The following is a 25,849-nucleotide window of genomic DNA, read 5'->3' as shown; positions in this document are numbered from 1 at the left end:
GGCTAGAAACTGGAAACTGAATGGATGTCCATCAGTTGGAGAATGGCTGAATAAATTGTGGTATATGAATACTATGGGAATATTACTGTTCTGTAAGAAATGACCAACAGGATGATTTCAGAAAGGCCTGGAGAGACTTACATGAACTGATGCTGAGTGAAATGAGCAGGACCAGGAGATCATTATATACTTCAACAACAATACTATATGAGGATCAATCCTGATGGACCTGGCCATCCTCAGCAACGAGATCAACCAAATCATTTCTAATGGACCAGTAATGAACTGAGCTAGCTATGCCCAGAAAAATAACTCTGGGAGATGACTAAAAACCATTACATTAAATTCCCAATCCCTATATTTATGCACACATGCATTTTTGATTTCCTTCACAAGCTAATTGTACAATAATTCAGAGTCTGATTCTTTTTGTACAGCAAAATAATGTTTTGGTCATGTATACTTATTGTGTATCTAAGTTATATTTTAATATATTTAACATCTACTGGTCATCCTGCCATCTAGGGGAGGAGGTGGGGGGGGGGGCGGTAAGAGGTGAAAAATTGGAACAAGAGGTTTGGCAATTGTTAATGCTGTAAAGTTACCCATGTATAAATCCTGTAAATAAAAGGCTATTAAATAAAAAACAAACAAACAAACAAAAAAATACATTCTGTTCCAGTCAGACCAGCCTGCCCATTTAGATCTATTTAGCTTGTTTCCTCCTCAGTAGAATGTCAGCCCACTGAGGACAGGAACTATTTCATTTCTTTTTTGTTTTTTAATCTCAAGGCCCTAGCTCAGTGCCTTCCCCTTAATGCTTATGGGATTGAATTGAATTGAATTGAATTGGGATGATCTTAAAATAGTATGAGATAATAGAAGTAAAGTGCTTTGTAACTGCAAAGTGCTATATAAATGTCAAATAATTTACTTCTAATAAGAGAGATAAATAGGAAGCTAGAAGGACAGGCACCATTGACATTTTTTTGGTGCCTCCATATTTGACTTAGTAGTAAAAGTCTTTCACACCATTAATGATTAAGTGCAACATCAGAGATGAAGAAATAAATTGTTCCCAAGGACAATCTCAGCTGAAGGCACAAGTGGGGATTTTTCTACCTTTTCCATTTGCTGCTGGAGTTGTTTAATATTTAAGGTGATATCATGAGCACGTTCTCTCAGTTTCATTTCCTAGTTTGGGACAGATGCCACAAAGGACTTTTGCAAACATATTCAGCCTTTTTCTCCTTAAATGTAGAATTGATCAGAATAAACAAAACAAAGCCAAGACCAAAGAACAAATATGACAGCTACTAAATTGTCACCATGCTTGCTTTTTTAATGTTTCACTTACCTGTTTCAGGCTTAGTATTTATTATGCTTATTTTTCATGTATATATTCATATATGTGTACACTGTCATCATCAATAGAATATAACATCATTGATGACAGGTTTCTCATTTTTGAGGACAGATTTTCTCACTTTTAAGGACAGGGATTCTCATTTTTGAGGTTATGGATTCTCACTTTTGAGAACAGGTTCTCTCATTTTTGAGATTAGGGATTCTCATTTTTGAGGACAGGGACTCTCATTTTTGTTTTTAAGAGAAAGAGGTTGTGATTTCACCCCCTACCCTTCAGCATAGCTATGGCAATCCCAGATGTAATCAACCAGATGAAGTTGTAATATGTGAGCAGGATGAGTTTAAATATGAGTTGTGAGCATCTCAAGAAGGGATTTCAAATAGCTGAAGAAATTTCAGCAGGTTGCTAAGCCAGTGGAGCGGGGTTCCGAGATGCAAGATTGCAACAAGAAGTAGAAAGACCAGGCCTCTGAAAGAGAATCACTTTTGGAGGCAATTGGGGTTAAGTGACTTGTCCAGAACCACATAATTAATAAGTATCAAGGGTCTGAAACTAGTTAAAAAATCAGGTCCTTGTGACTCCATCCACTAAGAATCACTCTTGGAGAGTTTCTCCTCTGTTTCCTCTACTGGCGGGATGTCACTGTATCCATCTAAGAGCAGAGGAATCCCAAGGACAGATGGATGTGGAAAGGCAGACACTTAAGGAAAGAGAGGAATGCCAGATGTGGGCTCCAGAAAGAATGTCTAGTGCCAGGACCCAGGAGTTATCCTTGTGCTACAAGACTTCTCCACATGAATATCTCACCCCTCCAAGATTGAACCAGTCTTCCCTTGGACGCCATTTTATTTATGGGAAAATGTACTCCAAGATTTTTGGGGAAATGTACCAACAGTCTTTGCTAAGCATGTGTGGTAAATGCCTTTGAAGAGAGTCTTCTAGCTATTTGTAGAAATCACACAACAGGAGGAAGTCCATTCTCACAGGGTTACTCCCCAAACTCTAAATATAGTGAAACCCAACCTGCCAGTGCAGTTTGGGAGAATATGGCTACACACACACATATGTATATATATATACACACACATAAACATCAATCAGGTTAAGCTCCTTAAGGACAAAAACTATTTCATTTTTTGGTTTTTTTACCCCCAGCACTTAGCATAGCGCTTGACATACAGTAGGTACTTGATGAATGTTTGCTGATGAATTAAATAGTCAATTGGGAGCATTCTGGGGCTTTGTATCATGTGTTGAAACAAGACTTGTCAATGACATTTTTTAAAGTAGAGTTGAAAGAAAGCATGTGGTTTACCTTAGCTATTTGATGCTCTTCACTAACTTTATTTTCTTATCTTTCATGAAATTAGCTTCTTAAGTCTACCTCCTGTCTCATTCCCTTTGCTCACCCCCTGCCCCATCCCCAGCTTTCCAAGTGTCTGGGTAGAAGAAGAGTTTGAGAGCAGGGCCAGTGATGGTGATCCACCACTTATGGAAAGGAAGAGAAAAGGAAAGAATTGGAGCTCTACAGCATGGACTCCTTTTCTCCCATTTTGACAAAGTTGAATGGTGGCACCAACCATAATTAGATGGCCCAGGAGATAGAAGGCTTGACTTGAGTTCAAATGTGGCCTCAGAAACTTCCTGACACAGTGATTCTGAGAAAATCACTTTATCTCTGTTTGCCTCAGTTCCTCATCTGTAAAATGGGGACCCAGTGGAGAAGGAAGTGACCAGTTATTCCAATGTCTTTGCCAAGAAAACCCCATGGACAAACCCATGGGGTTATGGAAAGTGGGATGGGATTGATTGACTGAACAAGCACAACCAAGCCACCCTCTCACCTAGGAGAAGGCAGAATCCTCAAAGTCCCTGGGAGGCCAGGAGGGCATTATCTTTGTCATTGACACAGCTCCAGTACTTAGCTTAGCTCCCTCCCCGTGGACACTCAGAAATTAAAAAGTGCCATCCTTCTCCTGCTTTCCCAACAAAATCTCTTTTCTTTAGAACCTATTTCCTTGTAATATCTGATGAAGACAAAACTCATTCATCTTTACTCTTTATCCATCACCAACATTTCTTAAATACAAGACACACGGTGAGATTTTATACAAAGAAGTTACCCAGAAGATGTAGGGGAGGGAGATAAGTCTCCAAAGGGCTACACTGTGAAACTCTGGGATCACTAGGTACAAGTTACAGGAGACTTGGTTTTGGAGAAGAATTTTCTAACAGAGCTATTTGAAAATGAAATGAAATAGCTGCCTTCTGAGGCCATGAATTCTTTGGCACTCGAAGTATGACAAGCAATTACCAGATATATTGTTACAGGTGATTTCTGTGTTAGTTGGAGAGTTAAACAGGGTGATTGCTCAGGTCTCTTTCAATTATACAGCCCTATCATGAATGCCATGAGCTGTCCCTAAGGTGGCTGCTCATCTTGCAACACCTTTGATTAAGGCCTTCCAAAGCAATCTGAACAACACATGGATTTATCAGCCCAGGAATAGGGCCGTGCCATGATTAGTTCCTTTCTAGGACTCCATAATGTTATCCTGCTAACGTCCTTTTCTTGTTGTTTTGTTAGAATGGAAGTGAATATATTATTCCAGAATCAATGGATCTGGAGTGTGTGAAATACTGCATTGTGTATGATGGAACCACTGACTCCTTGGATGTGAAGTTTGAACTCACTCTCAGAGAGATGACTGAAAGCGAAGAGGATGAAGGTGGGTCTGCACAACCCCCTCGTTGGCATTCAGGAGTGGGAGAAGGGGGTGAGGGCTGAAAAATCACTGTGTCTTCTATACTTAGAACACTGCAGCTGTGGGCTTACAGAAGGCGGCTTGGGCCAAGTCTCTGCCAGGGCGACATCAGTGTCCTGGGTCTGGGAACTCTGGGCAGGTGTCCCTTCTAGTCCTAGGGCTATGGGCCTGTATTCCTAAGTCATTTAACTTCTCTGGACCTTACTGTAAAATGAGATTCAATTAGATGACTTCTTGGAAGCCTTCCACCTTTCTTAGAAATTAAATTCTTTTCATTATGAATTAGAAATTCATTATTAAAGATGAATATGTCCATATACAGTGGTCAGAAAATTGTACACAAAACCAAAAAGCTGTTGTATGCAACTTGTGGTAGTACTGACATTACCCTGCTTGTCCATGGTCCCCTCTGAACTCCATTCCCATCTCTTCCATATTTTTGTAATGTTTCATTGGCACTCTTTTCTTTATTTCTCTTTTTATTACTATCCCCACCCAGTTCTCCCCATAACTTTTTCTACCCTTGCTTATAATGAAAGTATAGTCAAACAAAATAAATTGGTGCTGTAATAGTAGTATCTCATCTGTAATCCATCACTTGTCTACCACACAATAGGAGGTGTGATTTATCATCATTCTTCCAGAAATATGATTAGTTATTTCATTGACCAGAGGTCTCATCTCTTTCCAAACTGGCCTTATCATTTATATTATTGTATAGATTGTTTTCTTAGTTCTGCTCCCTTAGTACATAAAAGTTTTCCCATTTTTCTCTCTTTTCCATCCTTTATTATAAAGCAATAATATTTTTATATAAGATAATTCCCAGATTGACAGGCATCCATTTTGTTTCCAGTTCTTTGCTATCAAACAGAAGTGCCACTGTAAGCATTTTTGTACTCCTAGGTCCTTTCCCTTTTACTTTGATGTGTTAGGGGCCCATCCTTCGTTTTCCTGAGTCACAGGGTGTGCAGAGCTGAATGATGCTTTCCAGAATGTCTAGACCAGTCCACTGTCCACCAGCAGCCATGTCTTCTCATAACCCCTTGAGCTGTGGTCTTGTTCTTATCCTCTTTGCCAGTTAGGAAACTATCAAGTGGACCCTCCTAGTTGTCTTAATTTGCACTTCTCTTATTGGTGGTTCTTTAAAAGCATTTTTCATTTGTGTTGGGTTTGTTTGTTTGTTTTGATAGTTTGAATTTCTTCTTTGGGGAAACTTTGTATCCTTTGACCATTCATCTACTAGAGAGGGACTTTTGCCCTTTTGATATTTATATCAATTCTTCATGGTTTTGGAACCAACCTTTGTCAGGGAAATTTGCTGCAATGATTTTTTTTACCCTTGTGAATTACTTCCCTTCTAACTGCATTGCTTTTGTTTGTGCAAAAGCTTTTCAGTTTTGTGTAATCAGAACCATCCACTTTATCTCCTGTGATTCTCTCTATCCCTTGTTTGGCTAAGAATTCTTCTGTTATCCATAGGTATGCAAGGAATCTCCTTCCATGCTCTTCTTTTTTTTGTGACATGATACAAAAAAATGGATGTCTAGGAGCTTACCGTGGTAAGAATGAGGGTTAAGCTAAGCTTTATTTCACAGTTTTCCTTCTCTTGATTTTCAGTCCTGTACCCCCGGCCTCAGACACCTACTAGCTGTGTGGGCCTGGACAAGTCGCTTCATCGTCTGCCTCAGTTTCCTCAAATGCAAATGAGCTGGAGAAGGAAATGGCAAACTGTTTGCTCCAGTATCTTTGCCAAGAAAAATCACAAATGAGGTCACACAGAGGCAGGTGTGAGTGAAAAACCACTCACCAACAATGAACTTTATTAAAACCTCTTCCTCCTGTGTCTGTGTCTGTGAAGCATTCTCCGCCCTGTTAGTTTCCTTTGACTCACCTCTTCCAGACCAACCGAGTCATCTCCAACCCACCCCCAGGGCCCTCCCGTGGCTACCCTCCTCATTCAGACTCTTGTTGCCACAGCCAACGGACTGTAGCCCTGGCCGCTCGTCAGGCTCTGTTCTCCCTCCCCAAATGGTTTCTCCCGAGCAAAACTCTACCCCTGATATCTCTGGGATGAAATAGAAATTCCTCAGTCTTGGGCGGCCTGTGGAGGACAGTTCCTGGTTTCTAGCCAGACCGGTCCAACAGGCCTTCACCAGCTCACGCTTCACATTTTTGTCCCAGCACTGGTGGAGGAACTAGGAGCTGGAGACTGGCTCCTCAGGGCTTCTGTTGTAAAAGTTAACAGTCTCTCTGGGCCTGAGTCTGCCCAGCAGTGCTGCTTGGGGCCCCTGTCTCTGCCTGCAGCCACCTGGCCAGGGTTGCCCAATCCCCGCCCCTGCCAGTGCAGCTGGGGCACATGGACAGTGATCCTTTGGTGCAGGTGCCAGCCTGGGGCCATGACTTCCCTCCACCCAACCCCTCTAATTTTCCTTTCCTCACTTGAAGGAACATTGGAATAGAGGGCGGCCCAATCTGTGGCTCAGTCTGTAGGGAAGTGCGGAGCCACTCAGGCCTTGGATTTATAGATAACATTTTTACACAAAGAGCTGACATTCTGGGGTTGTCCTTTCATTGGTGGATCAAGGCAGTGGGCCTCCTTTTTAATTTCTCTAGAAAAGTTAAGCAATAACATTTCCCCAGCCTAAAATTCTTTCTAGATTTTCACTTATAAAGTGAGCTCAGCCAAAGCCAGGGGTTTTCTGAGGGAAATAGATTGAGTGCTGAGGACATTTGCCTTTCCCACCCAAGGGAGAATCCTCTTTCTTTGAAGGGGAGGCACCTTCTCCCCAGGCTGCCTCAGTTTAGTATAGATTCTGATAAAGGTCTCTGGAATTGTGCCTGGAGTGGTCCTTGGTTGCTCAATCCTTCCGAATGTTAACACAGAACTGTTTTGTTACTGTCTTGATTTCCTTCCTTAGATTTCTATAAATGTTATCTAGAATTATGTAGGCTCTTTTTAGGGAAAGAGCCATTTTTGAAATCTCTGTAAGCCAGAAATGACCAAGAGACTGGTCTGAACAAAATGAAATAAAGTCATTTCTAGCAGACATATGCCCAAAAGCAGAGCATATATGGTTATTTTCTCTTCAGCACTGCCCTCTGATCCCCCAAATTATGTGTCCGAATAAAAGAAATACTGATTATTCTTTAATCAAATTCCTGGCCAGTTAGTTGGGAAAATAGAGAGGGCCCAGAATCAGGAAGACACAAGTTCAAGTCCATCATCTGACACATACTAGCTGTGAGAGAATTAGTTAACTTCTGTTTGCCTCGGTTTCCTTAACTGTAGCTGACACATAGTTGGCACAATAATAAATGCTTATTGTCTTCTATAATAATTGTGTACCTCATTAAAAATGGGTCAGATACACTTTGTGGTTAAATTGTATTTGATTGTAACACTGAGTCATTCATATACATTCAGTCTTTTTTTTAATTTGTGATACTGCTAGCTATTTTAAAATTTATTATCACTCACACATGAACTAATTGAACAATAAAAAGAAAATCAAAACCAAAAATCCTCAGAACCAGTTTGTGTGGCCCAGTAAAATAAATCCCCACATTGACACATCCAAAAATTTCTGCCTTGTTCTGCATCCTAAGACCAGGCTTCTGACAGGAAGTGGATGAGTTGTTCCCTCCTCAGCCTTCTCTTTGCATTGGTCAGAGTTCTTTGCAGAGTAGTTTGACTTTAAAATGTCTTTTCCTAAATCATCCTCCTGGTTCTGCTCATGTTGCTCTGCATCAGTTCATAGGAGTCCCCCAGTTTCCTCCATTGTCATTCATTTCATCCTTTCTTACGTCCATTGCATTCACAGAGCATTATTTGTTTTGTTATTTCCTAATGGGGGGCACCCCTTAGTTTCCAGTTTGGGAATAAGAGAAATACTTTTGGTCACATAGGTCCTTTTCTTCCTTTGATCTCTTTAGGTTAATTATAACATTTACATGTGCAGTTTTACAGTGCACTTTCCAAATATTTTACTTTATGCTCGCGTGGGAGGAAACTGAGGCAGGCAGAGATTAAGTGACTCGGCAAGGGCTGGGCAGTGAGTAAGTGTCTGAGGCCAGATTTGAGCCCACTGTGGCGCTGTCAGAGGCTTCCAGAAATAGGCCTGTTAGGAGATGGGCCAAAGAAGAGCTGTGTGGGCCCAGGGCAGTGATCAGGAGGGCCCCGCTGGGCCCAGTTTCCCCGCAGAGGCTGCCTTAGACATCCCCTCTTTGTTCTTTACCAGGCTGCCCGATGCCGGGTAGAACCTCAGAGGTGCTTGAGTCTGCATTTTGCTCAGTACACAGGTTCAGGCTTTATAGCTTAGGGCTTGTGGATCACCCTCCCCTATCCGTGATCTGCGCAAGGATGGGGTAGAATAGGGTGGGATTGATTCTTGCTTTGGGTCTTTGTTCATTCAGACAATGTTGTTTTGGGGGCTGCCATCGAGGGTGCCAAGGTCTTGGCAGAGCACACGCGCCACCCTGTCTACATCCTGAATGGGGGCTACGAGCGGTTCTCGGCTTGCTACCATTTCTTCAGGACCCAGAAGATTTTCTCAATGCCTCAGGTAAGGTCGGAGCAGGGGAGCTTTCTCATAATAAGCCAGTTCTTAGAATCAGAAGTTTAGCTTCCCAAGTCAGTATGCCTGGGTTCGAGTCCCAGTTTTCTCATCTGGGTGAGCTACTTCTTAGCTTCCCCCCTGGAAAGGGTGAGAGCTGGATGAGGTGGCCTCCGGGGGACCTTGTTATTGTACAGAGGAACCCGAGCTCTCCAGAGCAGAAGGAGCTAAGACCAGAGCTGGGGCCAGAGAATGCCAAGGTTTTTATAAACATTTCAGCGGAGGGGCATGGCCAAGGTTGTGTGGCAGTTATGGGGCTTTTCCCCTTGCCTCGGTCATCGTGTTCCCTAATTGGAGCCGTCTGACATAGAATCATCAAGAGAGGGGCTTTTCCAGTAGTCATGCTTTGGGGCCAGTAGAAGCTTTGCACTTGGGACCACTTTATCGTCACCGTTAGCAGATGGATCTAGAGCAGGGATTTAAAAGGGGCTCCTCAGATGAGGGAGATTCATCAGCCCGTGCTGATAACCATAGACCCTTTATGGCTAAACGTACTCAGACACTGGGGATACAAAGAGGAAAGAGGGGTGTTCCTGCTTGCCAGGAAATCACAGTCTAATGGAGGGGACACAGCCGCAAGTCAGGTAGAAAGGCCCCATGATCCTTAGGGTGCAGCAGACCCTGAAGAAGAGGGTCATTCCACTGGTAAAATGCTATCATTTTCTGATGCTGAACCACCAGATAGGGCCAAGGCTTTTGGGGACAAGACCTTTCCTCAGTGGGTCCTCAGGGGCTGTGGTCCTGCAGGAGTAGGTCCAGGCTGCCTCTCCAAGGGGCTATTTCTTGGGATGGTGGCTGAGGACACTGGGCTGAAAATATGGCGATTTCCAAGGCTTTAGGGCTGTCTCCACTAAGATCTGAGGGGGAGAGCAGTCGTGGTGGTAGTTTGGCTTGCCTGCCCTGGTAGCTAGTTGGCAGTTGGTGAGCATGGCTGGCTCCTTCTCTCCACAGGAGTCACTTTATTTAAACACCATCTATCTGTTTATTATTTTATTCACATTTATTAGTATATATACATATATATTTGTGTATGTATTTTTGGTACATTGATGACTGTATAATTTAATAGAAAACACTTGAGGAATAGAGAGGGTCATCAAAGGTCATCATGAGCTGCATCCAACCCCTAAACTGGACCAGAAGTTGACAAATCTACCAGCAGCAGTGTGCAAGCCCTAATGGCAGCAGTCCCACTTCCACAGCAGAAACAGGGCAGAGTAAGAATACAGGCAGGGGGTGGCCAGAGGGCCTGTGGGCCCACAAGGGGCTTCCCCAGGATTTGGCTAATTGCAACACCAAGTTCTCAACATGTAACATCGGGATCCTTTGCTCTCCATGTCTCACCTCTGCTCAGAGATGTCTAAGAGCATCAGGTTTCCCTAATATGTGTCTGATTGTCTCTCTGCCTCTGATGTCTTGGGTAGAGGCACCAGCTACTAAGGTTGCATGGGATATGGAGTTCAAAAAAGGGAGAACTGATCAAGAGAAAAGGCTTGACTTGGTCTGTTGACGAAAGAGAAGGCTCCCAAAGCTGAGATTTTCTAAAATACAACAACCCTGCAAGGACAGCTCCCCAAATGAGAACAACCTGTAACCTGTTAAGGGACAGGTCAATTCTCTGAGAGCTTCCACAGCTGTGGATCACAGCATCCAAAGGAACTGCAGGGCAGCCTTTGCTGACCCAGGGGTTGCGGACTGAGAATGAGATAAATTGGAGGCAGAGGGAAGAGGAGAGATGTCAGACAACACAACCGGCTTCTTAGTCTCCTTGTATCATCCTCTCACAAGAGGAGATCCATTCTGGGTTGGATCTCCAGCAGCCTCTGTCATGAAATACACTCCTATGTATTCCAACCGCTCCCATGTATTCCAGCAATAACAACCATACTAACTAGAAAATGGCAGAATAAATTATAGTACATTAATTTAATGGATAATGGTGCTATAAAATTATCATCAAGGATCATAAAAGGAAATATTGGAAGATCACATGAAACAATGAAAAGCAAATACAGATCAAAACAAAACTATATACACCAATTATAGCTGTACAAAGCAAAAAAAAAAAAAAATTAAGAAATAAAACACAGAACAGTGAGCAGACCTGGAAAGGAACATAAAGCAAAAACATTTGTTACTTGTTTGTTTTTATTCATTTGGTTCTACTGAGTTAAGTGAACTTTATGTAAGATTTTATCCCATGTTTTGGAAGGTTACTAGATTGTTTTTGTGGTTCTTCATGGTTTGTAATAAAACGTAAGGAATATGATATACAATTTCCCAAATGTGCCCCAGCCTGGTGGTCTCTTCTTTTTTAATTATGAGACCATTCTATTAGAATCATTTTAGTCTAGAGCATAGAGAACTGCTCTTGGAGCCAGGAATATCACAGTTCTGACACATAAATAGACAATTCATTTAGCTTCTGGGCAACTCCTTAAGACTAAATTGCAAAGGTGCCTGCCTGTATTGATAGAGGAAATTTCTCACTGGAGGCATCCTACACAGGTGAGAACACAGGTCCAAAAGACCCCAGAGCATCATTGATCTGTAGAACCTAAGATATATACACAAGACGTGTGCATGGGTGTATATATACATATGTATGTATGTGTTCATAAGCGTGTATACATATAAACACATCTGTAAATTTAATTTGATTCATGCATTTTACATCCACTTTGTTTTTTAAGTGTGAATGGCTGAAGTAAACTTCTGTAATGGTGTCAGTTCCAACAAAAAGGCTTTGTGGCATTCTCCAACAAAGTAGTCAATCAGTCAGTCAGTCAGTCATCTGCAAATAAGAGCATCTAAAGAATCTCATGGTTATCAAAGTATTCTTTTATTTTGGTTCTTTGCAGGGCATCTCCCTTAGATGACTCTATATTTCCCTGTTTTTCCCCCTGTGTGAGGTTAGTGTCCAGATTGCTGAATATTATCTCCATAGTTAGATCATCTAAGAGTCTTATAGAATCACAACATATTCTTAGGATGCATTTACTTCGGTGAAAGATAACAGGGCAATGATAACCATAACATATCTTAAAATCCAGAGGAAGATCTTTAGCAAGTTGCATAACCTGAGTTGACCAACTCTCAGAAGATCCATGATAAATTTAAAGGGGAACTTGGATGGGGAAAATGGCCTCTTTATAACACCACTGTGAAATTGAAATTTAGCATTTCCTTCAGTAATAGCAAAACATTTTTCTGAGGTTTGCTCTGTAGGCTTCCCCCAACTGTCATATAAATGGAAAACATAGTGTGCTGTTGCACACTGAAACATCAAAAGTAAATATAATAAAATTTAAAAAATCAAATGGGATTCAAATAAAAGATATGAGAAGACACCAACTCACCCCTGGGTAGAAGTGGGAGACCCATAGGTGTTACACATGGCACATATTTACAGACTTTTTCAATGTATCCATCAGTCATGATTTTTTTTTCCATTCTTAAAAACAAAAAACAAGACATATCCCACTATGAGTCATAGGGAATGACTCTTAGGAAGAAGAATGAGGGACACATGGGATACTATAAAGATATAAGAAACAGAAAACTATTCCATTTCCAAAAGGAATGAAGCTGAGTAGAACAATGAACCATAACTAAGCTGAAAACTCTTAGTCTTTCTTCTATCAGGAACAGGACCCATTGTGATCTGAAGCCAAGAAAGATCTTTGGTACAGGTTGGAATCTTCCAGCCAATGAAGACGGGAAGACGGAAACTCTGCATTGTTGGTGAAATTGTGGAATGATCCAACCAATCTAGAGAGCAATTTGGAACTATGTTCAAAGGTCTATAAAATACTGCATATCCTTTAATCGAGCAGTCTCATAAAGGGAAATACCTGTTGTATAAGAAATGAGCAGACTGAGTTCAGAAAAGTCTAAAAAGACTTACATGAAAGACTTACATGAATTGATGCTAAGTGAAGTGAATGGAACCAGGAGTATATTGTACACAATAACAATATGTGATGATCAGTTATGATGGACTTGGCTTTTTTCAACATTGCAGTGATTCAAGGCAATTCCAAAAGACTTGGAATGGAAAATGCCAGCTGTATTCTTAGAGAAATATATGGAGACTGAATGTGGATCAAAGCATAGAATTTTCATCTATTTTTGCTCATTTTTTTTCTTTCTCCTGTTTTTTTTTTCCCTTTTGGTCTGATTTTTCTTGTACAACATGACAAATACGGAAAAAATGTTTAAAAGGATTACACATATTTAACCTATATCAAATTGCCTGCTGCCTTGGTAAGGGGAAGGTAAAGGAGGGAAGAGAAAAATTTGGAACACAAAGTGTTACAGAAATGAATGTGGAAAACTTATCTTTACATGTATTTAGAAAAACAAAATACTATTGAGGAAAAAATAAAAATTAGTTTCAAATAAAAAGTGTTTTTCTGTTAAGTTGCATGAAACCAAATGGAAAGACTGTGGTTCACTCACAAGTCAATCCTTTCCTTCTCCCTCTACAGGAATTGGATGCATTTAAGCCATATCCTATAGAGATAGTGCCTGGGGAAGTCTATCTGGGAACTTCTGAACAGGCTTGCAGTTCTCAAATTCATAAACATCTGAAAGTCAAAGCTCATGTCAATGTCTGCTTTGAAACAACACCCTTGTAAGTAATGGGACTTCGGTGTGCTTGGTGGGAGACTGAGTCTTTTTAATTTATAACATGATTAATGAAATATGCATATGCCCCTCAGAATTATAGAATCTAAGTTTCAAAGCCTCAGAGAGCTCATTTAGCACAACTTCATCCCTAGTGCAGTACGTTGAGGTCATCTGAAGAGGCATAAGTCAATAAACATTTATTGTTTATTAACAATTTGTTGATTGAGGTTTGAGTTCGACAGTAAAGCTTTTTTGTGACATCATTTCACCACGGCCAAGTATCCATGGAATTGATTGATGCCCATTGGTATATAACTATAATTTCTATCCCCTGTCTAGATTAAAAAAAAGAAAAAGAAAAAGAAAATTGGTTGATTTGTTAATTCATTCAATCTAATTTTCTAAATTCCTTCTCTTACCAGGAGAGTTGTATTCAATCTACAATCCAGATATCAATTTCAGTTAGCACATATGTTCATGTCTTTTCAAAAGCTGCAATTCTGTCCTGAAACTCATCCTCCCTGGGATTTTTAGCACTGGACAATTCCCTCAGTTGGTATTACTTATAATTATAATAGTTTAGGGAAACACTTTAATCCAATTAATGGTACTTTTGTTGTTATCAAGAGAGCTTCAAAGGAAGTGTGGATTTAATCTTTTCTCTCTCCATTGTCATGTTTGAAATATTATATCTGTCTCTCAATGAAATGTGGACACTACTATAGTTTTACAAGAGCAATTTTGAAAGATCCAGTTTAATAGTAGGAAACAGAGTCATCAGTTGGAAACCTTTTCCCCTCTAGTTAAAAGTATAATATCCTTCTAAAAATGATCTCCTCACCTGGCATTATTAGGAAAGGAGGAGTGTTGCCTGAACTTTCTAAATGAATGAATCTTACCATATAAAGTATATAATCTTCTAAAAATGTTTTGAAATCATTTCTGGAGGGCCTTCAAAACATAATATGCTAAATATAGAGTGTCCCAAAAGTCTTAGTATCATTTAAAGCTTATTAAAGCTAAAGAAGGAAGAGAAAGAAAGAAAGGGAAGAAGGAAGGGGGGAAAAGAAAGAAGGAAGGAAAGAAAGAAAAGGAAGGAAGGAAAGAAGGAAAGAAAAAAAGGAAGGAAAGAAATAAAAGGAAGGAAGGAAAGAAGAGAAAGAAAGGAAGGAAGGAAGAAAGAAAGAAAAAAGAAAGGAAGGAAGGAAGCTTATGAAGGCTGTAAACTGCATTAAGACTCTTGAGATACCTGGTATAGCTTGGCCTTTTCGTGCTAACTCAGGTCAGTCTATCAAAATTATCTACTTAAGTTGAGCTCCACTGAAGCTCATGATGCTGTCAAGGTCCCAGACATGTATAATTTTTTTAGTTCTTGGGTTACTGATATGGGTTACTGAGAGATAACAACAATACTAATAATCATAACTGGAATTTTAGATTTCTACAGTGCTTTATATTTATCATCTCACTGGATTTTTACAATAACCCTGTGAGTTGTGCTGTAAGGTGTTATAATTGCCTATGAAAAGTTATGGGATCACCTGGCTGGTGTCAGAAGTGGGGTAGGAGGCCAAATCTTCCTGATCCCAAATCTGGAAGGCTTTATGGCAGAGGTGGCATCAGAGTTGGGCTTTAAGAGTTAAGGATACAAGAAGCAGAAGTTTATTGAGAAAATATGGAAGCGTGAAAGACCTAATGTGTCCAGGAGCCAGTAACTCTCTTCCCCACCTGCACGTGTCCTGTCTCTCCGTGGCTAGACTATAAGCCCTACAAAGCAACAATCAGGTGTATCTTGAATCTCCTGTGTCTGGCCCTGAGGGACCTCACAGACCTAAGAGGACCTCCTTCCCATTTTATTTCAGGATCTAGAGGAAGCACAGAATTGGTCAGAGTGCCCTGCCCGTGGTTACTCGCTAATAAGTGACAGAGTCAGGATTTGATACCAGGTTTTCTGAAGTCAGATTCTTTGGTCTTTTCATAAAAATGTTTGCTGGACTGAGTTGGTTGCAATGAAGAGATTGCAGAGATTGTGATCAGCTGTGGCTAAAGAGGAGAGATTACGACCATAGCTTATACCTAAAATGTGGGAAAGTTACTGTTCGGGTTATGGTGTGGATCTCTCCTGGAAGCCAGTAAGGCATGTGCTAAAGTGTGGGCAAAGTTTCAAGGCCAGCTGGTCCCCATCCTGAAAGGGGGTGACTGCCCCCACCCCCACTGCCGCCTGAGAAGAAGGTTCTCCCACCAAAATCCGTGGCTCCATTGGACAGATCAGCAGCAGAAACAGATACGGTTTTATCTGTGGGAATGACATTAAAGATGAGTTTGTATGTTAGCATGATCTCCCCTCTCTACTCCAGCCAGACTGAAATCTCTACTAACCAAACTTGTGCATCTTCCAGTCTTGCCTAACGATACGTTAATGTGATGAGGGTCAGGCTGGTGGTGGGCAGCAGGTCAGTGCTGTGGCCATTGCTTCTGTGCCTTCAGCCTGAGGATTTCTCAGGAAGAGTTCCCTATCCCTTTCCCTTCCTGATTTCCACTCCCTAGTGTGGCTTGTATGAAGCTGGCCATCTTGAAAGAGTCAAAAAGGGGTAACAGGAAAAAGGACAGCAGTTACAGGCCACACTCCTGCTTTATGTGAACCAGTCCATGGCCCATTTGGGAATCAGAGAGGATTGCTTATGTTGGGGGAAACAGCAGTTAAGTTGTGCAAGTCAGAACACCCTTCCTCTCCCCAAGCCCTACTTTCATTATCTCCTTTCTCCCCCATTGCCTCCTGGGCAGCTGATGTGAAAAATACCAGATTCTTTTTTAACAGGTATATTCTTCAACAAACTGTAGTTTCCCCCATATCGACCATACCTGATTCAAAGAAAATAAGCTAAAAAAGTGCTTTGTTAAGTTAATTAGCATTTAGTAAGCACCAAACAATATGCCAGATACCATTCTTGCTCTCAGGAAGTGAATGGGGGAGAGAGCATGTAAACAACTTACATACAAGATAATAACAATAATAGTTAATATATATGTGCACTTTAGGGTTGGGAGAGCACTTTACAAATCTTATCTCATTTGATCCTCATAGCAACCCAGTAAGTTAGGGGCTATTATGTGCATTTTCCAAGAAGGAAATGGAGGCAAACCTAAGTTGAGGAGCTTGCACAAGGTTGCTCAACCAGTAAGTATCTGAGGCCCAGATTTGAAATCAAATCTTCCTGACTCCAGGCCTGTTATTCCATCTGTTGCCCCACCCAGCTGGAGATAATCTCAGAAGGAAGACACCAGTGATAAGGGGGATCAGTTAATGACAAGGTATGTCACAAAGTCCATACTTGGAAGCTTATGCAGCTTATTCATAGGAAAGACCTCTCTCATTCATAGCCCGTTTGCTCTTTCACTTCTTTATAAAATACCACAATCTCCAAAACCTGCTGGTTTCCCATAAGCCAATTGAGAGACAGACCTAGGACCCAACAATGCCAAGGATGACCTACATACGTTGTATAAACCATCATCAGGGGAAAATGTAATTATGGGGGAGCCAGACTGAGGGAGTGAAGGATGACAGGCTGGTCAGAGGCACCCTAAAACAGCTCCGAGGCCTAAAGGCAGGCCTCCAGCACATTGGACAGCTCTTTTTTGAAGGCTCTGTGATGGGAAATGAAGATAAATATTAAAGGCAGCAAGGGATGGTGTGGCAGGTAAAAGGGAAAGAGTGGAGTTTGGCCTCTGGGAGACAATCCTCCACAAAGAAGTCTCACAGAGAAAAGGGAATTTTTTCTGAAAGACCCTTCCTGGGAATCACGGTGCTGAGTCAACCTGTCTGGCTCCACCAGAAATCAGTGGATGAAAGATGGAATGGCTGAGGAAACAAAGGTCCCAGGCTTCCGAGCATATTGATTTACTAAGTAATGAGTGCCAGTAACATAACAAATAGGGACCAGCCCTCCTCAGCTTGGCCCCGGACCCCTAATCCAGGGAGAGACATGTTTATGCATTAAGAGAAAATAATGAACAGGCTATAAACCAGAATATAAGATTAGGCAACCTGATTTCTAAATGGAGGCAAGATTAGGGGCTTTTTGAGTTGGGAGAGGAAGAGTGAACAGGTGTAATTCACTGAGGTGTCTCACTCCCCATCCCCAAGTGTTCAGTCAAAGAAACAAGGAAACAGTAGTTGATTGACCAGTATGGGGCCACTTTCCAGCTAAAACATATGGGTTGCTTGAGATGTGTAATTATGAGAAAACTCCTTGCATCTGTCTCGGGATCTGCCTGGCTTTCTGGTCAGCGTAACTTAAGCCTTTGATGAAGGGTCTCTAAACAACAGGTAGAAGTGGTCCAACTTCCCAGTCATGTAGGGCTAGGTTGAAACCATGCAATAAAGTTTTTATACAAGACAGAAACTGGGACAGACCCATTATTTAATAGAGAGGGAACTGAGGTGGCTCCAGAATTATCACTAGGTGGAGGCAGTATGGTTCACCCAATTCCCACAATGACAAGTAAGGGATTGAGGTTGTAATCTGCACCTTCTGAAGGGGAAAACTTAAGCACTTGTGTTAAAGAAACACCCTGTCTGCCAATCAGAAAATCCAACTATCCAAAAGAATTCATTCTGTAAAGGTTCTGAAAACAAAGGTTCTGCCATATCATAACAATCATCATGAAAGGAAAGGCAGTGTGGTGTGTTGGGTAGATTGCTAGATTTATAAGAAGGAAGACTTGGGTTCAAACCTTGCCTCTAACACATGGTTCTGTAACTACCAGATGATCACTGTAAGTTCCAACAACTCTCTATGACTATAAACTGAGTTATAATCTGTGTTGGTGGAGAGAATTCCTATCAGTCAAATCCCCTAACGTCTCCCGCTGTTGTGGAAAGAATTCTGGGATCAGAAGATCCGGGTCATATCTTCCCTCTAGCACTTCATGAGTGACCTTGAACAAGTCCCTTCAACTCTCAGAACCTCGTTTTCTTCATCTGTCAAATAAGTGGGTAGATTAAATGTCCTCTTTCCACTTCCTTTATGGCTCTAAATCTATGCTTCTATGATCCACAGTAATAAAGAATTAGGGAGTTCTAAGTAGTCATTGTAGCCTTAGCAAGCCAAAAGCTGGGCTCCAGTTCCTTGCTAGGATTTACGTTGTGGTTCCACGTCACTCGCCAGATATATCGGACAATAGCAGCCTAAGCCCTCCAGAGGCTCCCTGGGGATGTGATGAATCATGGAGGGTGTTAGATGTTCCCTTCCAGTCCCTCCTGAGAAAGGCAGTGATTTTTATACTCAACAGATATTTCTCATTGGTTCAAAGGTTTTGAAAAAAGTAAAAGCCAATTCTCCAAAAGATCGTTTTGTGGAGATTTTCCTCTTAACTAGTCATGAAAGTCTGAAGGTATGATAAAAAAGGTAGGACCAAGACCTAAGTTAGATTCTGCCCACACAACAGCTTTGTGAGCTTAGGAAATTCAATTTCTGAACCTCAGTTTCCCCCTCTGGAAAATAGAGATGACAACCCGTGCCCTATCTCATGAGTTTGTTGGATGAGAGTGTAGGTGGAAGCCAGCACTATGGGGATGAGTATTGTGAGCTAAGAGCCAATTCTGGGCCCACTTTTTAATTCCTTGGCCCATCTAAACCTACCAGGGAAGTAATGGAGTTGGCCTGGAGATTTTTCTTTGTCTATCGAGTGTCCTTGGCCAGGGAGGGGGTTGTGAAGAATTTGCTGTGAGGAGGGCAGAAGATGAGAAATCTGAGTCAGATCCCTAAGCCGCCTAATTAAACCACAATCCCTACCCTCCAGTTATAGCAAAGACGAGAGGGCAGGAGGCCAATGGGGAAGAAGCAGATGCTTCTGGCTCTCTCCGGCTGTACAGGTCATGTCCAAGGGCCCGCCTTCCACGGAAGCAGATGTTTTCATTAGGACCGATGATGCTGATGAGATGAAGCAGAGAGGACACAGGAGACCCTCAGACTGACCCCAGAAAGGAATGATTGAGGTGAGATTGGACAGAAGATGGTGATCAGCTGTTCTTTGTCTGCAGAGACTTAGATAAGAGAAAACAGAGTTAAGTGCAGCGGGAGATGTTTGTACATGGAGGTCAGGCAGGTTACAAGAACTGTCCTGGGCTTTCGTATCTCTTCTCACCTCAATGGAAATCTGAGAAGTGCTGGAAGTGGCCCCCAGAGAGCGGGGGGGACAAATGGAATGGGATTTGTGAGACAACACTGGACACTGGAGGACAGTGCACAAGGATGTGAAGAGATCTGGGAACGGATCTTCCACCTGGGAACCTTTTCTTCTTCCAAAGCTTCTGGGGACCACACAGGGCACAGAAAAGAGACAGCTTCTGGGATGGGACTGAGTTCTGGAGGGCCAACTTCTAGCTTAAATGGAGACTGCTCAGCAGCTGCTTTTAGAGCCTCCACTTCCAGAAGAGCAGTAATTAACTGAGATGGGGGATCATTGATGACTCTGAGAGTCCATGAGCTGATGACCAGGAGCCGAGGAGAGGGGCCCAGACCGGGAGTCAGTATCCTTCTGAATCACCCTGGTACCTGGAGACGAAGAGGAGAGGGACTGGCACCCACTGAAGATCGCATCGGCTAGTGAGCTGCAGGCGAAGAGAGCCCTCCCCTCTTTTACCCTGAGGGGCCCAGACATACAGGTCTTCCTTAATCCTCTCCACAACCTGAGGAAATTTCAAGTGAATCGGCACTATACTTCCCTTCATTGTCACTATACTCGATAATTTGTATGTTCAGTCAACTACCAGACATTTATTAAGCACCTACTGTGTGCCAGGCATTCTGAGGACACAGAGAAAGGCTAAAAAATGACCTCTTTCCTCAAGGACGCCGCACTTAAATGAGAGGAGAAAACATGTCAATTGCTGTGTATATACCAGCTATACACCGGCTAAATAGGAAATAATCCTAGGAGAGAAGCCCATAGAATCGGGAAAGGCTTCTTGTAGAATGTGGGACCTACGTGGGATCCAAGCGGACTGAGGAGATTCCAGATTCAGGTTTAGGGCGAGATGTGTAGATTTCCAATTTTTAATCTCATCCCCTAGTTTAAATTCAAACCATTCAGGGAAATGGCCTGAATATTTGCAGGCTGAGCTCCCTCTAGTGGCCACTGTGGAGACGGCAGCCTTTTGGAAGACTGGACCATGTCTACACCAGAGCAGCAGCAGCAGCAGCAGCTACTGAGAGGGTGGCTCCTGGTCTGGAGATTGTATTTGCTGGATAAGTCATCCATGGGGGGGTCACACTGCCTTCCTCCGGCAGGAAGACAAAGTGCCACATACTGCACTCAGCCCGGGAATCCCGAGGCAAGGCCCTTCCATTCCACAGGGAGCAACACGTACGCGTATTTGTTGTTATTTTTCAGGTGTTCAGGTGACTCCTTGTGATCCCATTTGAGGTTTTCTTGGCAAAGGTGATGGAGTTAATGGAGCGGTTGGCCACTTTCTTCTCCAACTCATTTGGCAGGAGAGGAAACTGAGGCAAACAGGGTTAAATGACTTGTCCAGGGTCACACAGCTAGTGAGTGTGTGAGGCTGGATTTGAACTCAGCAAGAGGAGACTTCCTGATTTCAGGCCCGGCATTGTATTCACTGTGCTTCTAGCTGCCCAGGTACACATAAGTAGCTATAAAAGTATCTCTATAGAAACAAGTATATAATAAGTAGTTACAAAATATATCTACATATACAAGTAAATACAGCGGGGAATCAATAGCTTCTGAGAGGATCCGGAAAAGTCTCATGTTGGAGGATCATCCAAGCTGAGCTTTGTAGGAGTCCAAGGGTTGGTTCTAAGAGGTCAGAGGTGAGGAGGGGCTGCTTCTAGACCTGAGGCAGAGCCTGGACAAAGGTGAGGAGATTGGCAAAGGTGAGCTAATCTAACCATTCTAGAGAACAATTTGGAACTGTGTCCAAAGCGCAGTCAAACCCAGCAAAGCCACTACTGGTTCTATATTCCAGAAAGGTTTTTTAAAAGGGGGAAAGGAACCTATATATATATATATATATATATATATATATATATATAATATCTATAACAACTCTTTTTTGTGGTAAAGAATTGGAAGTTGAGGGGATGGGCAAACAAGTTATAATATATGATTATGAATGACAAGCAGAATGATTTCAGAAAAAACTAGAAAGACATATATGAACTGATGCAAAGTAAAGTAAGCAGAACCAGATAACATTGCACACAGTAGCAACAATGTCACAGCAATGCAGTAATCCGAGACAGTTCTGAATTCAGGACATGATAAAAATACTATCCATTCTCAGAGAAGGAACTGATAAGAGTTTGAATGCAGATCAAAGAATACTTTTTCTTTTTACTTTTTTTTTTCTTTTACAACATGACAAATATGGAAATATGTATTATATGATGGCATATCTATTATCTCTGTCAAATTGTTTGCCTTCTCACTGAGGGGAATAAGGAGAAATGGAAGAAGAAAGTTTGAAACTCAGTTGTTTTTTAAGTGAATGTTAAGAACTTCTATAACTAGAAATATAAAACATGTGAAAATAGAAAAAAGTAGAAAATAAAACTGATAGCAGAGTAAACAAACAAGTTCAAAAATGGACATCGTTTACCCCCAACCAAAGGCTGGGGAGGGAGAGGAATAAATTCTCTAAATTCCCTGCTACGATTCAGCTTTTATCAGTTTTTTCATCAGAATGCAATATGATCACTCAAAATAACACATCTTTTTGCCCTCTCTGCTGCTGCTACTGACCCAGTCCTCCTCCTCCTCTACCTGTTTACCTTTCTTTCCCTCCCTTTTCTCCCATTCCCCCCCTTCTCTCACCTTCTTTTTTTTCTGTTTCCTCTTCTCTCCCTTGCTCTCTCTCTCTTCCCATGGCTTTTTAATTACTCTTTCTTGTCAGCCTCTTTAAGTCTTTCCCACATCCCCAAAACATGCAATATTTCCTTGGTCTGCGGGATGATTAGAAACTTGAAATCCTAAGAATCTCAGCAAGTCTGTGTCATTTCTGCTGCCTGGGAGGGAGGTGGAAGCTATCCAAATAGGAGGAAAATCACTTTGGTAATTATGTAAAGTTTGGATTGGGGAGGGGAAAGACTGGAGGCAGAGAGATTAAATCATTCTGTTATGGTCTAGGTTAGAGGAGATACAGTTCCATGAGTAAGTGGGGGTCCTAAGCCAATTTATTGCTGCTACTATTGTATAACCAATCCCAAGGAACTCACGGCACAAACTCAGAATGTCACATACAGCCCAATGTATCATGAGTTCATAGATTAAAAAGCTAGGAGGGACCTCTAAGACTATCTTAGTCCAACCCCCTTCATTTTATTGAAACAGAAACTGAAACCCAGGGAAGATTGCCCAGTCAGTTGCCCAGAATCATACTGGTTGTCAGTACCAGTGACAGGATTTGAACCATGGTGCAGGTTCCAAATTCAGTGTTCTTTCCCCTGGTCTACACCACCCCACTCCCTTGTCCAATCTTGACATTTTTCAGGCCCACCAAAGGCGTTTAAAGGAGAATTTGAATTCTTCCTGACTTTTAAGATCATCATTCAATCCACTATACACCTATATAATCCCAGCATCTAACACAGTACCTGGCCCATCATAGGCACTTAAAAAGTGCTGATTTTTTGTTTGATGTAGTCATAGACTTTAGAGCTAGAAAGAACTCATGGAATCAGAGCAAATGACAGAATTTCTGTAAAAATCATGACATGCAATGCTTTAATCTCCTAGATGAAGACACAAAGCCAGGAGAGCACAGCCAAGCCTTGTGGTTATAGCACTTGGGCTGCAAGCCCCTTCTCTTGAATATTCATTGACTGCTCTTTGGGCAGACACTGCCATGTGCCCCAATTCACTGCCCCCACTTTGAGAGCCTCTCCTTCTTTGGCACTTCTGGTTCTCCTCCTACCTCTTAGACCACTCTCCCTGCTCTTTTTCAGTTCTTTCTTAATGTCCTTCCCATGGTGACTCCACACCCCTCTTATGCCTTCCAGTTTGGCATCCCTCCTCCTGGTCTCTGCGTGTGTTTATAGTGCCCCATTCTACTAGTTTACCAAGCTCACTGCCACCCCTTCCCAAGTAGACTGGAAGCTCCTTGAGGTAGGGATGGTTTCACTTTTGTACTTGCATCTCTAGTGAGAAGCATGGTGCCTGACTCATAATTAACATAACTGCGAGTTGATTAAGTCAGTCACACCCAGGGAATTACAGGATTCTGCCTTTGAAAATCACTCTCTCTGCATCCAGTCTCCATTCTCATCACTGCCACCATAACTCAAGCCCTTGTTTTTTCCAGACCTCAATTCTTTCTCTGCTTTAATCTACCCCTGTGCTGCCATATTACTCTTCTTACCTACACACATGCAATTGTAGATCATAGGTGTAGAGCCAGAAGGGACTCAGAGGTCTTACAGATGGGGAAACTGAGGCTCAGAAAGGTTGAGCCATCTCTTCAGGCTCACACAGCCAGGGATTTTAATTCAGCTTCCTACCTCCAAGCTCAGTACTCAGTTTACCACAAAAGCACCTTGTTCCTGCCCCCAAGACATTCACTTTTGATCCATTGCCTCTCAGGAACTTAACTTGACATTCAAAGCCCTCCACAATCTGGACCTAACTGGACCTCTCTGGCCTTCTGTTCCATCAGGCCCCTTTCAGTCCTGCTAGGGCCATTCTCTGTTCACCAAACCCATCCAGCAGTTCCCATGTCTCATGTTCCCCAGTTGAAATTGCTCTCAGTCCTGACCCCATTGCCAAATCTAGTGACCTCTTATTAGTCATCTTGCTCCATCTTTTGGTAACATTGCACTTCTCCCTCTTCCATTCTCTCTCTTGCTTTGATTTTGTTTTCACTGTTCCCTTCTTGTCTTCCTTCTATCTCTCTGATGCTTCTCTGTCTCTTTTCTAGTTCCCCTTCCTTCTTCCACTTAGAGTCTGTCTCAACCCTCCTCTTTTCTTTCTTGGCTAACTTCCCAATTTCTTTGTTTGTCTTAATGGTGCCCATTAAATCTCCCCATCAAAATCACCAGGGCATTCTTGATTTTCCCTGCTCTGTTTCCTCCCTATGTCCAGCAGGCTGCTTCCTGCATCTCCCCATTGTGGCTTTCCATGGTTTGAAGTAAAACTGAATGTGTTTGAATAGCTCCATCATGTTCCACAAAGCACCAGCTTTAGGATGATCGCTCTGCTGAATTGTCAAGTTGACTTTCCTGATAACAGCTGAGCAGGTACTAAACTTAGAGCCAGGGGTCCTGATTTTGAATCCCTTCTGCCAGTTCCTGCTTATTTTGAACAAGTCACAATCTTTCTGAGCCTCAGTTTCTTATCTGTAAAAGAAGTGAGTTGGATTAAATCTTCCCCATGGTTGTTTCTGGTTGTAATCTGTGGCCCTAAACTTCTGAGCTGAAAGCTGTTTGCTATGCAAAACATTACTCAGATCACAAGTCTTCTCAGAATATAGCACTTTATTTTCAAAAGGCCACATCCCACTCTTTTCCTCTCCATATTTTGCTTTCAGAAGGTACCTTCTCCATCCCCCTCTCCAAATATTATTCAAATTTATCCATCTAAATTATAATCTGTCAGATATAACCCTATGTATGCTCAATCCAAGCTCCAGGGAATAAGCTCATCCATCTGTCCACCTAGTAATGATCGCCTTATACTTTTAGATCAGTCCATTTCTTTGTTACTCTGCCCTGCTCCCTGCTGCTCTGGCATTTCTTCAACCCTCTGGAACATGGACAGTCTCTTCCTGTTGATGTCTAGTAAATCCAACTGAGTAACATGCCAGGGAAGCATTCTGTCTCTTATACATCTTCAGATAAAATATTTGGAGAAAAATAAAGAAACGAGTCATTTCTAAAGATAAATGAAAACTAGCAAGGCAATTTCTTTGTTCATTTGTGAGTAACTCTTCATGATCCCCTTTGGGTTTTCTGGGCAAGAAACTAGATTAATTTGCCGTTTCCTTCTCTCGCTCATTTTCCAGATGAGGAGACTGAGGCAAGTGGGGTTAAATGACTTGCCTGGGATCACACAGCTAGTTAGTGTCTGAGGTCAGATTTGAATTCAAGTCCTCCTGACTCTAGGCCCTGCACTCTGTACATTACAGTACCACGTAGCTGCCTGAAATTCTAGCCAAAGGGCCCAGTTGCTACTCAAGACTTCAGGTATCTTTGGTCCTGTCTTTTCTTTCTCTTTGCTTCAGCTGTTCAACTCTGCTGACATAACCACTATCAAGTCCTGTCCATTATTCACTTCTAATTCTCCCCATTTACCTCTTCCTCTTTACTTTCAGTGCTATCATGTTCAGACTCCCATCATCCTTTTCCGCCTGGCTTAATGTAGCACCCTTCTGACTGATCTCTTTACCTCCACATCTTCTCTTTATAACCTAATAGTTTAAAATACTGTCAGAGTAATATCTCTCATAC

At 42.0% G+C, this 25,849-nt stretch overlaps 1 protein-coding gene across 4 annotated transcripts in view; it reads left to right on the top strand.

Moving 5' to 3' along the window:
• Positions 1–25,849, top strand: part of STYXL1 (serine/threonine/tyrosine interacting like 1) — a 49,614-nt gene that overhangs the window by 7,828 nt on the left and 15,937 nt on the right. For all 4 annotated transcript variants that reach the window (XM_031967981.1, XM_031967980.1, XM_003770195.4 and 1 more), the window contains 3 exons: positions 3,957–4,098; positions 8,551–8,699; positions 13,241–13,386. In XM_031967981.1, coding sequence (XP_031823841.1) covers positions 3,957–4,098; positions 8,551–8,699; positions 13,241–13,386 — 437 coding nt within the window. The remainder of the gene's footprint in view (positions 1–3,956; positions 4,099–8,550; positions 8,700–13,240; positions 13,387–25,849) is intronic.

This window comes from Sarcophilus harrisii, chromosome 4 (genome assembly GCF_902635505.1).
Source record: "Sarcophilus harrisii chromosome 4, mSarHar1.11, whole genome shotgun sequence".
In the NCBI taxonomy this organism is placed as follows: Eukaryota; Metazoa; Chordata; class Mammalia; order Dasyuromorphia; family Dasyuridae; genus Sarcophilus; species Sarcophilus harrisii.
This window is presented reverse-complemented; position numbering and strand designations above follow the sequence as displayed.